Source organism: Acomys russatus, chromosome 7, assembly GCF_903995435.1.
Source record: "Acomys russatus chromosome 7, mAcoRus1.1, whole genome shotgun sequence".
NCBI classification, from domain to species: Eukaryota; Metazoa; Chordata; class Mammalia; order Rodentia; family Muridae; genus Acomys; species Acomys russatus.
This window is the reverse complement of record NC_067143.1, coordinates 37,106,371-37,121,518: the sequence shown is the minus strand read 5'-3', so window position 1 is coordinate 37,121,518 and position 15,148 is coordinate 37,106,371. Positions and strand designations below refer to the sequence as shown.

Genomic DNA, 15,148 nt, shown 5'->3' with positions numbered 1-15,148 from the left:
GGGCTTTGAGGTCGCCAAAGCCATTCCCAGTTTGCTCTCTGCCTCCTGCTTGCAGTGAGTTCCCAGCTGTTCCTCCTACCCACATGGATGCTAACCCTCTGAAACCTTAAGTCAGCCCAATTAGAGACTTTCTTTTATATATCGCCTTGCTCGTGGTGTTTGTCATGGCAATAAAATATAACTCACACATCTGGCCGCATGCTGTGCTAACCCCAGAAAACATCTGCTGTGGAGTAGCAGGACAGAGGGTCACTCTGATCAGCTCTGGGGTGGTGCCAGGAAAGAGGGCAGTGATACAGGAAAACTCAAGCTGCCCCTAAAAGCCCAGGAGGATCTCTCAGAAAAGTGCAGCAGGAATTGCCACTGTGTAATCAATGGATGCGCAGTGGGCTGGCCTGACAAAACAGCAAGCATCTTTGGGAAATGGAGACCATGAACTGAATGTGAAGTCAAGGATTGAAGGCACAGCCTGCGGCATCAGGGACATTTATAGTCAGTGTATTCTAAACTTGTTCTTCTTACACTTAATGTTATGAGCAGGTAACTCAGGCATCTTGTTGAAATGTAGAGTCTGATTCACCTGGTCTGGAGTAAACTCAGGATTCTGTGTAGCCAGATCCAGCTGGTCCTGCTGGGCTGAGGGCTACACTCTAAGTAGCAATCAAGCTTTGCCAATCTCAGGTCTCCAGACCCAAGGGCATCACCCAGCCACATAAATTCAGTCAGAGTCACACACACACACACACACACACACACACACACACACACACACACACACACACACACACACACGCTGTGCATGAGAGTAGGTAGGGACCAGCGGCTTCTGGCGCATCACTCCCATCACTCCTCATCTTCGTGATAACCAGTGGTCTCTGCCCAGCGGACACTTCCCTATTCCATGTGATGTCAGCTCTTGGAAGATAGACTCTGCCTGACTATGCATTCTAACACCCACAAAGCCTCTCACACAGAGGTGGCATTTACTGGATTCTTAGGGGCTGATACAGCAGGAAAGGAAATGACCATTCCAGTCACTGATGAGGCTGGACAAAGCACACATCACTGCAAATCTTCGGGCTATTACGTCACATGACTTTGATGCCCTTTATCTTCCCTGTTCTCCACAGATGATCTGATTGGATGCATGCTCTTAGATGCTCAAAGGGTGGGCATATCTCTCTGATTCCTATGTCTAAGGGTCTCACAGTGACTTCCACAGCAAATCCAAAAGGAAAGGTGCAGAGCTTGGGCGCCCTCTGCTGGCTGTCATCAGCCTGTGCTAACCGGTCCATTTTCCACATAATTTCCATAGATCATGTAGTCACACCTCAGCTTCAACATCAGGACCACAGTGGGACCTCTCTGGTTAATGCACAGATCTCTTAGAACAGAACAGAAGACTTTCTAAGGAAGCCTTTTAAAATGTGCAGTGGGTTCCTGAAGAATACTGGAAGGTGTCCACTTGGGGAATGCCTGTATCCTAACTATGTGCACCAAAGTTCCCCAAGATGCCTGTTGTCCCCACCAACTAGGACTCATGACAGCCACACCAAGTCACTGAAGACTCCACTTTTAACAACTGAATTTCATTATTTGGACACGGGGACAGGGCTTCCAAATTGTGTCCGCCCCATCCAACGGAACTCGGGTCAGAGGAATCCATGACCACAAATGGGCAGCAGAGTGTTTTGAGGTGTGTTCTGCCATTACCTGGATTGGGCTGGAGGTACTCTGTGGCTTTTGAAAGAATTTCTGCAACAGCTTTACTGGTGATGTCTATTTTCTTTAAAACAAGACAAAACAGAAATGTTACTGAAGTCACAGAACCAATGACAAACATTTTCCAGTAATTTAACTTCTAACACTACTGTGGTGACTTTTTAAATTTTTTTCTTTTTATTTTATGTGCATGGGTGTCTGTGTGAGGTTATCAGATCTCCTGGAACTGGAGTTAGAGACAGTTGTAAGCTGCCATGTGGGCGGTGGGAATTGAACCTAGGTCCTCCGGAAGAGCAACTAGTGCTCTTAACTGCTGAGCTATGTCTCCAGCCCTACTGTGATGATCTTAACACAGATGTTTTCAACATCTTGGAGAGGAGATCTCTTCCCTGACGTTGACTCTGAGACATTACCTAGAGATCACTAATTTCATTTTCTTTATAAAATGTTAAAATGAATGTGAATGAGAGAAATATTTGATACATTACAACTCTACTCAATGAACAGAGCCATAGAAAACCTACAGAATCCGCCAACCTGGGCCCATGGGGACTCACAGAGACTCAACTGCCAACCAAAGAGCATGCATGGGACAAACCTAAATCCCCTACACATATGTAAAGATATGCAGCTTGGTTTTCATGTGGACCCCCTAACAACTAGAGCAGAGCCTGTCTCTGACTCTGTTGCCTGCATTTGCATCCCTTTCTCCTAACTGGGCTGCCTTGTCTAGGCTCAAATGGAGATGGATGTGCCTAGTCCTACCACAACTAGATATGCCAAGGTGTGTTGATATCCATGGGAGATCGTCCATTTCTGAGGAATTGGGAGGAGGGAATGAGGAGAGGGAAAGAGAGAGGAGCACCTGGGAGGAGAGGAGGGAGGGGATGCTTTGATAATATATAATTAATTAATTCATGGAAAAAAGATATTACAGGATTTTTTTTTTAAAGAAAAGAATAGCCCCCATAGGCCCATAGATTTGAATGTTTGGTCATTAGGGAGTGGCACTACTTGCCATTGGTGGTATGGTCTTGTGAGAGTTAAGTGTGTGCCTGGGAGTGGGATTTGGGTTTTCAAATGCTCAAGCCAGCCCAGTGTCTCTGTCTCTTCCTGCTGCCTGTAGACCTAGATGTAGAACTCTCGGCTTCTCTCCAGAACCATGTCTGTCTGCACGCCACCATGCTTCCTGTCGTGACGAGAGTGAACTAAACCTCTGAACTATAAGCCAGCCCCAATTAAATGGTTTTCTTCGTAAGAATTGACAAAGTCATGTTGTCTCTTCACAACAATACAATATTCTAATATAGAACTTGGTACCAGGGACTAGGGTATTACTGTGATAGGCCAGACAGTGCTTTTGTTTGGAGGAATGCAGACTTTGGAACTGTGGATTAAGAAAGCAGCTGAATACTTTAAGCCAGGCTTGATGGGCCACACTAGTAGGAACGTGGAAGACAGTGGTGCTGAGGGTGACCTGAACTGTAGAGGCTCAAGGACTCTCAGGGGAAAGAATCTTAGTATGGGGCCTAAAGACCATTCTTATGATATATTGGCAAAGAATGTGGCTGCCTCTGTACTTGTCCAAAAAGTCTGTCTGAAGCTAAATTGAAGAGTTGTGGATTAATGGCATTGGCAGAGAGATTTCAAAACAGCCTAGTATTGACTGTGTTGTGTGCTTATTAGTGGCCACTCTTATGCAGCTCTATGATGAAAAGGAGCAAGCCAGTAAGCAGCACCCCTCCATGGCCTCTGCATCAGCTCCTGCCTCTAGGTTCCTGCCCTGTCTGAGTTCCTGCCCTGACGTCCTTGATGAACAGTGATGGGGAAGTGTGAGCCAAGTGAACCTTTTCCTCCTCAACTTGCTTTATGGTCATGGTGTCTTATTACAGCAATAGTAACCCTAAGGCAGTTGATAATAAAATGAGATTTATAACTCATATTATATATAGGATTAAAATATGAACCAAAAGCTATACATGAACTAACTTATAGAGAAGAATTGTCTCACAATGCTAACGTGGGAAGAAGCGTCCAAGCTTGACCTGAGATCTCACAATCAAAAATAATTAAGCTGTGACACATAAAAGTTTCAAACTAAACAGTGACAGACATGGTACACGAAGTTCACAAAAAGTGGCAAACGGGGCAAAAAACACCTACAAAAGGTCAAGCATGCATAAATCTCAGAATTCACACTATAAATAAATTTTAAATGAATAATCTGGTAAGATAAATTGTGAAATGTGTATAAAGGAAAACTCTTTGATCAGGAGGGAAACCAAATAAAAAAAGTGAAATTCTACACATATTACCGAATATGTTGGCAAAGATAGGTGATCAAAAGGAAAACTGAAAACAATGACTCATGAAGTTTAAAAATAAAGAAACAAAAGAAATTGGCCCTCCTAGAATGATGGGGGATATGTGCACATGCAGGTGTGTCTGCCCTAACAAACGGTTATGCAGATATCATTGGCAAAAAATCAAGAAAAGAGAGGTAGGCAGAGAGGTAAAAGGCACGCTGGGGAAGGCTGTGTGCTGTGAAGCGTGTTTTCCAGCTGATTAAATACAGGACTCCCAGACCTGTGCAACCAGCTCTCCGAGCCCAGCCCAGCAGAAGGGAAGCAGCAGAACAGGGTCTAGGACACCATCAGTTTATGATCATCAGGTAAATTAAGCAGGCTGTATCTGAGCACTGGGGACATGGCTCAGAGGTTAAGAGCACTGGTTGTTCTTCCAGAGGACCTGGGCTCTATTCCCAGCACCCACACGACAGCTCACAACCATCCAGGTCCAGAAGATCTGACACCCTCTTCTGACTTCCACAGGCGCCAGGCACACACATAGTGCACAGATATATATGCAAGCAAAATATACAACATACACACAAAATAAAACAAAAAAATTAAGACTATCTGTGGCTATGGTTATAATCTCTTTTTTCTTCTTTTCCTCCTCCTCCTCTTCCTCCTCCTTCTTTCTCTCTCTCCCCCCTCTCCTCTCTCTCTCCCTCTCCTCTCTCTCTTTCTCTAAGTTTAAATTTATTTATTCACTTTACATCCTGATCACAGATCCCCTCCTCTCCTTCCAGTCACATCCTCCCTCTCACCTCTTCCATCCCTCCCTCTCCTACTATTCAGAAAAGGAGAACTGTCTCCCCCCTCCCCCCCCCATCCCCCCAACCCACCCTACCACAGTAAGTCGCATCAGGACTGAACTCATCCTCACCCTCTAAGACCAGGCAAGGCAGTCCCACCAGGGGGAAGTGACCAAAAAGCCAGATGTATCAATGAGGCAGGGAAGACTTCCTGGAGAAAGGCTGGCCAGATCCAACAGATGTTAAAGAAAATATCCCTTCAGGCCACAGCTTGGAGCTGGGCTTTGCCCACAGCGGCACTGCTAGCCACACCCAGGCCTCCCCCTGCAGCCTTGGGGATTAGATTAGAACAAGGCTCTGCTCAAAGAGCCCACAACCAAGGGGAGGAAGCTGAGCAGCGAACTCAGCTCTGCCCCAACAGGAGCTACTCTCCAGGTGGCTGTCAGGGCACAGGAAAGGGGCCAGATTCTGCCATCCACCAGGGCATGCTATAGTCCATCATTGGTGTGCCGAGCCAGGAATGCTCTTCTGAACTATTTCATCTGCACATATGATTCTGGAAGCCTCCATGTGGGGCCAGGAGGGCACACAGGCTCATCATTTTATATCACAGCTGACAAAAAGATAAATCAGCGCATACGAGTTCACTCTGTCAGTGCTAATGCACGGAAGTATTTCCACAGCTGTGCAGCTGCTAAAACAGATGGAAGCAGCATACTAGACTCCCAAATGATAAATCAGTTGCTATCTATTGAAAAAGCCTCCTCCCAGAAACAGTTGACTCTCCAAGACATATGAGCACCATTTCTTTGGCCCACCTTTTATACATTCTGACTTCTGGCCACTAGAGGGAACTAGTTAGTCACATCCCATTTCCTTCCTCAGCATGCCCAGACTGGACATGGTTCAACCCAGGGCCTGACTTGGGCTGAGAGGCACAGAGGGCCTGCCCTCCCGACTGTATGCCCCATGCTTCTGTTTGAACAGTCTGTATTTCCATTCCAAGTAACAGTACTTACAGTGGGAGGTTCTCTCCGTGGCAAAGCAGCTCATTTCTAACTGTTAATATGTTCAAACAGCCTTACCTTTTCCATGTCCAGAAATTCTTCGTCTAGCTTTGTTCCTTCGGCACCACTTATTTTTTCACTAAACAGCTGCGAAAACAAACACAGGTGCTTTCACTGTAAAGATTCTCTATATTTATTTCGTTGAAATTCTTAAAACAAAAATCTTGTGCTTATCTTGGTTCTGGTTGGGGTTGAGGTTTTCAAACCATATCCTGTATGGAAACTATCAGGGACCAACGAGATAGTAAAGGCATTTGCCAGGCAGTCCAGACAACCTGCGTTCTATCCTCGGGACCCACGTAGAGATGGAGAAGAGAACCAGCACGTTCACACCGGTGCGCGCGCACATGTGCGCGCGCGCGCGCACACACACACACACTAAAAATGTTTAAAAAGAAAATATCACGGAAAGATGCACATTTCTCATTTGTTCAAACATCACTATGTACCAATCCTCATCAGGAGGCACAAAGTAGCCCTAATATAAGACAGTTGGGAACACAAGGATCGACAAAAGTTGGTACCCAAACAGCCTGGATGTGAGAGGCAGGCGATTACAACAACGTGCACATGCTAAGACAGATGCAGATTGTTATCAATGCTCTCATGCTGCCTAGCAACATCTTCAGGCCACAGTGTTGAAGGTAGGTCACTAAGGACCTGTTTCCTAGAATACTTGGCATTTGAGCTTGCTTTTTAAGGATAGGTGACATTTTAGAGTGCAGCACTGACAGAAAAGTCTAGAAGGATGTGAAAACATTTTTTTTTAAGGCAAAATAAAAGTAGGAATGGAAAGGGTGGTTTGCTACTGAGTCCAGATGCTATCTGTTGGGAGGCTGTCAGCATCACCTCTGGTCTCTACCTGCTGAATGCTAATTGTAGGCTGGTGCTCACTATGCAGAACAGTGCACGCAGACGTGCATACACAAACACATGCGCCCACACACACCACACCAGTGTGACTACCGAAAACTGTGTCTGGCTAATTAGAGGCCAGTGTGCTCACAAAACAGCAAGGAGTTCAAGGGAGAACAAAAAGAAACAAACTCTGAAAAGGAGGCAGAGGCCACAGATCACACAGAGGCAAGCCTGAGAGCATGGCAGGGAGGTCGCTACAGGTTCCTTGCCCAACACAACCTTCTTAAAAAGCCTTCCAGCAAAGCAACTCCAGCCCCAATGGATGTCGCTTCACGAACAAGGAGAGTGGACTGAGATAACGCAGTGTGTTAAATTGTTTTCTTTGGAAAGTATTTCGCTGTGATTTATTTATGGCTTTAAAGCATCAATGTGTATAAAAGCCATAGTAGGCACCAGTAAAAGGACTGCAGCTTCCTTTACAAGCAAGCATGGTTTCCTCTTACTGCTTGCACTATTACTACTAGGTACATATGATTACTATGGAATGGGGGGGTCTGGGTAAATGGAGACAGTGTTTAACTTAAATTAGAGATGTAACACTGAAACAGTGGCTTTCCTGAAAACAGTGGCTTACAAAATGGCTAGTTTTCTCCATTCTGCCGGGAGCCCATTGCCCCACAATCAGGCTGGCCCTCTGACTTTTTTTTTTTTTTAATGATTTTTTTATGTATGTGCATTGGTGTCTTGCCTACATGTATGTCTGAGTGAGGTTGTCAGATCCCTTAGTACTGAAGTTACAGATAGTTGTGAACTGCCAGATGGGTGCTGCAAATTGAATCTGGGTCCTCTGGAAGAACAGCCAATGCCTTTAACCACTGAGCCATTTCTCCAGCCCTCAGTGACTTGTTTTAACCACACAGAACCAAGCCTAGCTAGAAAGAGACCTGTGTGCTTCCACCTATTTTTCCTGAAACCCTCTGCCTCTGAACAAGCCCTGCTAGGCAGAGAAGTGAATGGGTACCACCCCCATCCCAGACAACCACTCATTCTCCAGAACCACAGCCACTCAGCTGACCCCAGCTGAGGGAACAAGCCAGGTTCGATAGCCTCATCTGCCAGCCACACCCCCAATGCCAGGAAGTAAGTCCAATAAACAATGTTGTTTTAAACCACCAAGCCTGCAGTAATCCTCAAGAGAATCCATTTGACAGTTTACAAATTTATTGTAATAAAATGGCGCCCAACATGGGGCTCAAACTCATGATCCTGAGATTAAGAGTCTCATGCTCTACCAACTGAGCTAGCCGGGCTACAAATTTATTGTAACAAAATGGTGCCCAACGTATTCAGTGTATCCATGTCCTTGAAAAAGTATACCTTATTATAGTTTGGTGGGGAAATAGCTCAAAAAGAGAAGTTATACTTTATTATAATTTAGTAGCTTAAAAATGCAAGACACATTAACACAAAATATTTGGGACTTGTTAAATGTTTTTTAAAATAATGCTGTGATACAAAGAAGAGAGGAGAAAGTTTGACGGTTGGAGGATGGTTGGGACTTGACGAGGACCGGCCTAGGGGTCATAGTGGCGAGTGCTTGGAATATATGTGTGTTATAAGGTTTGGAGTAGTTTGTTTAGTTTACGAGTAGATTAGAATCAGTTCAGACTCTGCCCAGCAAAGTGCTGGCAGCTTTAAAGTACATTTCAGTCTCCCTGTGTCAGGCTGAAGACTGAGGTCAGAAAGGCTCATCTCAATCTCTAATATGAGACGTGACCCTCAAAAGAACACCTGAGACTCTGCTCAACACCACTGAGAGGCAAACTTACCTCGAGTATTGTTCTTGACTTATGGCAGTTAGAACCATGAGAGTCTATTGGGACTTATACCATCTCCCGCCTTAATATCTTGTGCCATGGAAGACTGCAAAATGGCTGCCAAGCTGTGTAGCTTTGCCCATTGAGAAACAGGGTCTCCTATTCCACCCTCTGCTTGCTTTGGTCAACAAAACAGAGTGTATGCTCGGCTCTGTGACAATTGAACTTGGGCTTCAGATTGTTCAAAGTTGCAAACAGGCTTTACAGACACTTCTGTCCCTTCTCTGAGATCCACAATGATCAAGGTCTGGGCTAGCTTGTAGGAGAGCGAAAGGCCACATGCGGGAGAGGAGCCATTATAGACCATCACATCTTGTTTAGGGCAGGTGTGGTGCAGTGACAGATGACTGGCATAGCTGTCTACAATGTCCTTCGTTGTCAGAGGCAGAGAAGCCCACGCATGGATCCTGATCTTGAAATCTCTATCAGATCCATTTGCTGTTGGGAGTTAGGTCAGAAACCTCCTCAAATAGTCCTCATTGGTTGGATTACATTGGCTCTATTTTAAGAAAGTATGGTGTATCACACTGAAGAGGAATATATATAATTTTAAGAACAGAAACTGTGTGGTTATGGAGCTGAAGGATGGGAGGGGGTGTTCCAGAGCAAGAGTGGGGTCCAGGAGTGTCCAAAGCCTGGAAACTTCATCCTGAGACTAGCAGGAGTAGGACTTCTCCCTCCCTGCCCTGGCCCTGCATGCCCTAGTGCACGTAGCTTTATGACCCCCGCCTGTGCCACCCTGGAGATGATCACATAGCCTGGTGGCCAGATTACAGGTTAAACTTCTATCCTTATAAGGTCATGTCCAGAAAGCACCTGGAATTCCTCTTCATGCCAGTAAGGCATTCCCAGCACCTTAGCCCTGGCCAATGATGTACACTCACCCTGAAAGCCTCTACCTACTCCCCAAAAGTTTTGAATATCCTTTGTTCCCCCCAATTAAATGAGCTGTCTCACTGAAGCTGTCTCCAAAGAATCTGTCTCTTGTGTTTTCACCACCACCTGATGTCTCCATCCCCTGGCATTCCTGCCTTTCTCCCCATACCAGGTTCCACTGGCTGTGGTCACCATGGTCACACCATTACTGGTGGGAAAGATGGACCAGGAATGGCAAGAAATGAAAGTTGATTTCCATTCCCTTCTCACTTGGAAAGAGATAATATGCCCAGTTTTATTTTCAGTAGGGGTCACAGGTCAGAGTTGTGACAATTCATTGCTTTACCTGAATTTCCCCAGGATACTTAGTTACCTTGAAACATTAAGTAGGAATACGTGAAATTATATTTAAGTCACATGGCCACTGAATGAGAAGTCCCCCCATAGGCTCAGGTGTATGAACACTTGGTCCCAGCTGGTGATGCCGTTTGGGGAGCTGGAGCAGCCTTGCTGGAGGACGTGTGTCACTGGGTTGGCTTTGAGAGTTCATAGCCTTGTTCTCCCTTCAAATTGCTCTCTCCACTCCATGTTTGCAGTTGGAGATATGATCTCTTGGCTTCTTGCTCCAATCACCTGCTGCCACCCCACCACACCGCCTCCCCTCCACCCCCCTACTCCCTCCTCCTTGCCCCCTCCTGCTGTTGTGGACTCTCCCTCCAGAACCATAAGCCAAATTAAGCTCTTCCTTCTCTAAGCTGCCTTGGTGATGGCATTCTATCCCAGCAAGAGTAGTATCTAGTATAACCACTCTCAGTACTTTACCACTGAGCAGCACTGTGCACTCAGGACCTCTGTGTGCAGATCACCATGACAAATATACCTGGGATATATACATTCTAAACATGGGCCAGTCACCCAACCTACTCAGGTAAGCTTCACTCCCAGTCAAGCTGATTGTAAAAATTCCAATTTTGTGTCTTCCCTGCATTCTGAATAAACATAAACGACACCTTAAACATCAAAAACAAAATCAGAAAGAAAAGGCATTGATTAGAATCATAATAAGTCTTTTTCTGGTCTTGAAAAAGAACTCAAACACAGCACGGTGACTGGGACACCACTGAATGAGAAGAGATCTGAGAGCATGCTGAGAGTGAGAGTGTGCCTCAAACTCTGCCTAAGGTCTGGGAATAGAGAAGAAAAGGGTGCTGGAAAAGGAATTCAGGCGCAAACCAGTATCTGATGCTGTCATGTCTGACAGTCTGCACCCCACCTCTGTGGATTAGATCTGGTCCCCACAGCACCCCCACAGCATCCCCACAGCATCCCCACAGCACCCCCACAGCATCCCACAGCATCCCCACAGCATCCCCACAGCATCCCCACAGGAAGGAACCACAGATGTGTCTTGAGGGGCTTGGGAATGCACACAGAAGAAAGTATAACTGCTACCTAGAACACAGAGGGGTCTACAGAGGAAAAAATACCCAACATTATATCCTAGATCTAAATTCTCAATAACCATAACACCAAGAAAGAGAGTCAAAAAGATTATACAAAATATCATGAGTTCACTGCTAACAAAAAGAGCTTTGTGGAACACGGTGACAGAGGTCTCTTATGTGTGTTTAGACCATGACCAAAACTGTTAAGTGAGGGAAAACTTCAATTAACAAAAACCAAATAATCACACAAAGTAACAAAGCTTTAAAGGCCTATTTTAAAAAAAATTAGAAGTCTTAAACAATAAGAAAAGTCTGGCCATGAAAGCCTTACTGAATGAGGCTGTCTCACTTAGGCTTCCATTGCTGGGACGCCACAGCCAAACACAACCTGGGGAGAGCAAGACTGAAGCTTGTCGCTTAAAGTCTGTCCTCCAGGAAGCCAGGGCAGGAACCCTGAGGCAGGAACCCTGAGGCAGGAACCGGAGCGGTGACCATGGAGGAGTGCTGCTGACTAGCTTGCCCCTCGTGGCATGCTCAGCCTGCTTTCTCATACAATTCAGGGCCCGGGTGGCACTGCCCACAGCAGGCTGGACTCTCCCAGGCCAATCATTAACCAAGAGAATGCCCACAGACTCACCTGCAGGCCAAGCTGATAGAGGCATTTTCTCAGTAGAGGTTCCCTCTTCCCAGGTGATCCTGGCTTGTATCAATTTGACAAAAAAAGCTAACCAGGCACAGGGTTAAACTCCTGACTGGGCATAGTCAGAGCAAAACTAGCAAAGTATTTAAGGGACTTAATTTTTTAAAAAGACAAAGCTCTTTTTTTCTAATAAATGTTAGCTAGTCAAGACAAAGAATAAGTGAAAGGCATCCCCGGGAACAGGCGGGGTCAAAAATTATGGTGGTGCATGTCTTTAATCCTAGCACTAGGGAGGCAGAGGCAGGTGGATCTCTGAATTTGGGGCCAGCCTGGTGTACAGAGTGAGTTCCAGGATAGCCAAGGCTACACACAGAATCCCTGTCTCAAAAGGGGGTAGGGGGCTCCTATTACATAAATATACAAGTCTTTAATTTTGAAAACATACTGGTTACTAAGATAAATTAATTGATATCAAGATCCTAAAAATAAAATATCCATGACTGTCATGGGATGGGGCCAGTAGGGCACAGACAAGCAATGCAGCAGCGAGCAGACAGCATCTCTTTCCTCAGGAACAGCAGCTGCAGGAAAGCATGTGGGCTGGGCTTCAAAGAGCTCAGGATGATGAGAGCCTACAGCTCCAGGGTCTCTTTAAAATGAGAAAATATTTAAAAAAAAAAAAATGCGAAAATAAAGACATCCAGGACGCTGGGGCTGCTACTGAAAAATAATGCTAAAATGTAATTTCAAGGAAATAAAAACAGAACCCAGAGGGAGAGTGTGGCATACAAGAAGACAGGTGAGGATGGAAGTGGACAAACTCTTGTAATAAATTAAAGGGCTTGCTAAAAACAAACAAAATATAATGTGAGTGTCATTCAGACTCCAAGCCCCAAGTGATCCTAAGGTAAGGACAGGGCAGAGCTGCGGGTATGTCAGCATCCCAAAGCCCTGCAGTCAGCAGGGGACCATAACTCTAGACAATGGCGAATGACATCCGAGAAGCATCTCATTCTATAGTGGTTAACTATAAAAGCACAAGGTTATAAAAGAAACAGTGCTCTGTGTGTTGTAATACAGTGTCCTTACCGACACATGGGTGAAAGATCCAGTGTATTTCAAACCAAAGGAAACTAAGACAAGCAACAGATTTTCTCGCTTTGTTAGCGGTGCTGAGAACCAAACCCAGGGCTTTGTGCATACCGGGCGAGTGCTCCACCACTGAGCCACAAGCAAACCAGCTCCAATGAATACATTTTTAAAACCCAGCTACAAAAAATTTCTAGTGCCATATCTAAAGCAAAGCATATAAATAGATTTAAAGTAAATAGATAAGTATATGCATCCTAGGAAATTGCTCACCAAATGAAGCTTTCAATAGTATCAGACAGGAAATATTTCCCTGGGCAAAGTACTGACTAGGATCTCAGGCTGACTATAAAAGGAGCAACCCACAAAACTCAGTCATAATGACTCTGCATCAAACAATGGCATAGTTTACATGTATATGTATATGTATGCACATATATGATACATGGCTTGAAAAGTCAAATTAACATTGATCAAATATGTGTGTGTGTGTGTGTGTGTGTGTGTACCTTTTCAGCCAACAAATTAAATAATGTATATTCCTGGGAAGTATAGATAGAGCATGACAAAAAATGACCATGCCCAGGTGACAATATCATGGAGAATACAGGTATTTTGTTTGGGGCTTTGTTTGCTTTTCTGTGTAGCACTAGTAGAGTGGGAATTAACAGTAAAGATAAATATATAGGAACAAGAGTTTAGAATTCTGGGCCTGGGGGGGGGGGGGGTAGGGGGCTGGGCACGGTGGTGCACACCTGCAATCCTAATACTCTGGATGCAGAGGCAAGCGGATTTCTGTGAGTTCGAGGCCAGCCTGTGAGTCCAGGACAGCCAAAGCTACACAAAGAAACCCTGTCTCAAAAAACAACAAAAAAAAAAACAAAACAAACAAACAAAAAAAAAGAGTTTAAGATTCTGCCCCAGAACAATTATCTGGGGGACTAGGGAGACAGCTCAATTAGTAAAACCATGTGTACAAACACGAGGACCTGACTTTGAATCCCTAGCACACAATAAAAGCCAAGAGCTCACACGCAGAAAGCCGTGCAAAGCCCCAGCACTGCCAAGACAAAAGCAGCCCCTGGGGCTCCCTGGCCAGTGATCAGGACTGGCAAGCTGCAGACTCATGAGAGCTCCTCACTGATGGAGGGTGAGTAAGGGAGACGCCTTCCTTACTCAGGCTACTCTCTCTGAGTGACCGGCCAGCCAGGACTACTTAGTGAGATATAGATGTAGAGACAGCCAGGAAGGGGGATGGGTAGACAGACGGACCAAAATCTGTGTAATGCAGCAAAAGCCATGTTTAAAGGTCAAGAGATATCTTTAAAAACACTAGGGAAGAAAAGTCCTTCAACTTACTGCTTTTAACCAATACAGTCTCATTCCATCCAAACCACCAAACTATAGTACTACAACCTAATGTTTCAAACTGACACAACCTGGTTTATCTAATTGTCAAAGTTAGGAAGTCTGCCCAAAGGTACCATTAGAGTGTGTTAGAAACACCGTGATCATATAGCCGCACGACACACGGAGATAGGCACGTTGCCTCGGCAGAGAAATGCAGAGCCTGCCACTAGAAACAAACCAGATGGAATGAAGCAAATGTTGTGAGAGGTGCCCAGAAAGTTCCACAAGACAATATAGAAGGTCACACAGGGGAGCTGATCACACAGGTGGGCAAGTCACATAGGGTGCAGGTCACATGGGAGGCAGGTCACACAGGGGAGCTGGTCACACAGCAGGTAGGTCACACAGTGGAGCTGGTCACATAGGTGAGCAGGTCACACAGGGGTGCAGGTCATAAGGGGGGCAGGTCACAGATGAGTGCAGGTCACACAGGCAGGCAGATGACATGGTGGGGCAGGCCACACAGGGATGCAGGTCACAGAGGCAGGCAGTGACATGGTGGGAAAGGTCACACAGAGAGGCTGGTCACACGGGGTGGGGGGGGGGGTTGTGGGGGTTGGGCAGATAAAATGGTGGGGCAGGCCACACAGAGGTGCTGTGTCACACAGGGGGCCAGATGAAATGGTGGGGCAGATGACACAGGCAGGCAGGTGACATGATGGGGCAGGTCACATAGGCAGGCAGATGGCACAGGTGGGCAGGTCACACAGGGGGGCCAATGACACAGTGGAGAAGGTCACACAGGGGGGCAGGTCATATAGGCAGGCAGGACATTGTGGGGGTAGGTCAAATAGGCAGGCAGGTCACACAGGGTTGGGTCAAACAGGGGGACAGGTCACACAGGGGGACAGGACATACAGTTAGGCAGATGACACAAGGAAACAGGTTAAAGAAGCAGGCAGGTCACACAGGGGAATAGGTCAAACAGAGGCACAGGTCACACAGGAGGGCAGGTCATGTGCCACCCCTAACCATGAGCAGTGAGGAGTTAAGCAGGTGAGCACAGGGACAGATCTGAATTCCAGAATGACCAACCAAATAGACCAGATGGGCAAGGCGATGCA

The 15,148-nt window shown here is 45.9% G+C and overlaps 1 protein-coding gene and 1 non-coding gene across 3 annotated transcripts in view; both read right to left on the bottom strand.

Annotated features, from left to right (window-relative positions):
• The window catches only part of Sh3gl3 (SH3 domain containing GRB2 like 3, endophilin A3), a 122,973-nt gene that overhangs the window by 36,599 nt on the left and 71,226 nt on the right, over window positions 1-15,148 (bottom strand). The window contains exons 2-3 of one of the 2 annotated variants that reach the window (XM_051148843.1): window positions 5,908-5,976; window positions 1,714-1,786 (exon numbers count right to left, since the gene is read on the bottom strand). In XM_051148843.1, coding sequence (XP_051004800.1) covers window positions 1,714-1,786; window positions 5,908-5,976 — 142 coding nt within the window. Of the gene's footprint in view, window positions 1-1,713; window positions 1,787-5,907; window positions 5,977-15,148 lie in introns of those variants that run through there. The other variant, XM_051148844.1, reaches the window with a different exon arrangement.
• Window positions 7,985-8,057, bottom strand: Trnak-cuu (transfer RNA lysine (anticodon CUU)). Its single transcript has one exon. It is a non-coding gene; the product is annotated as a tRNA-Lys (tRNA).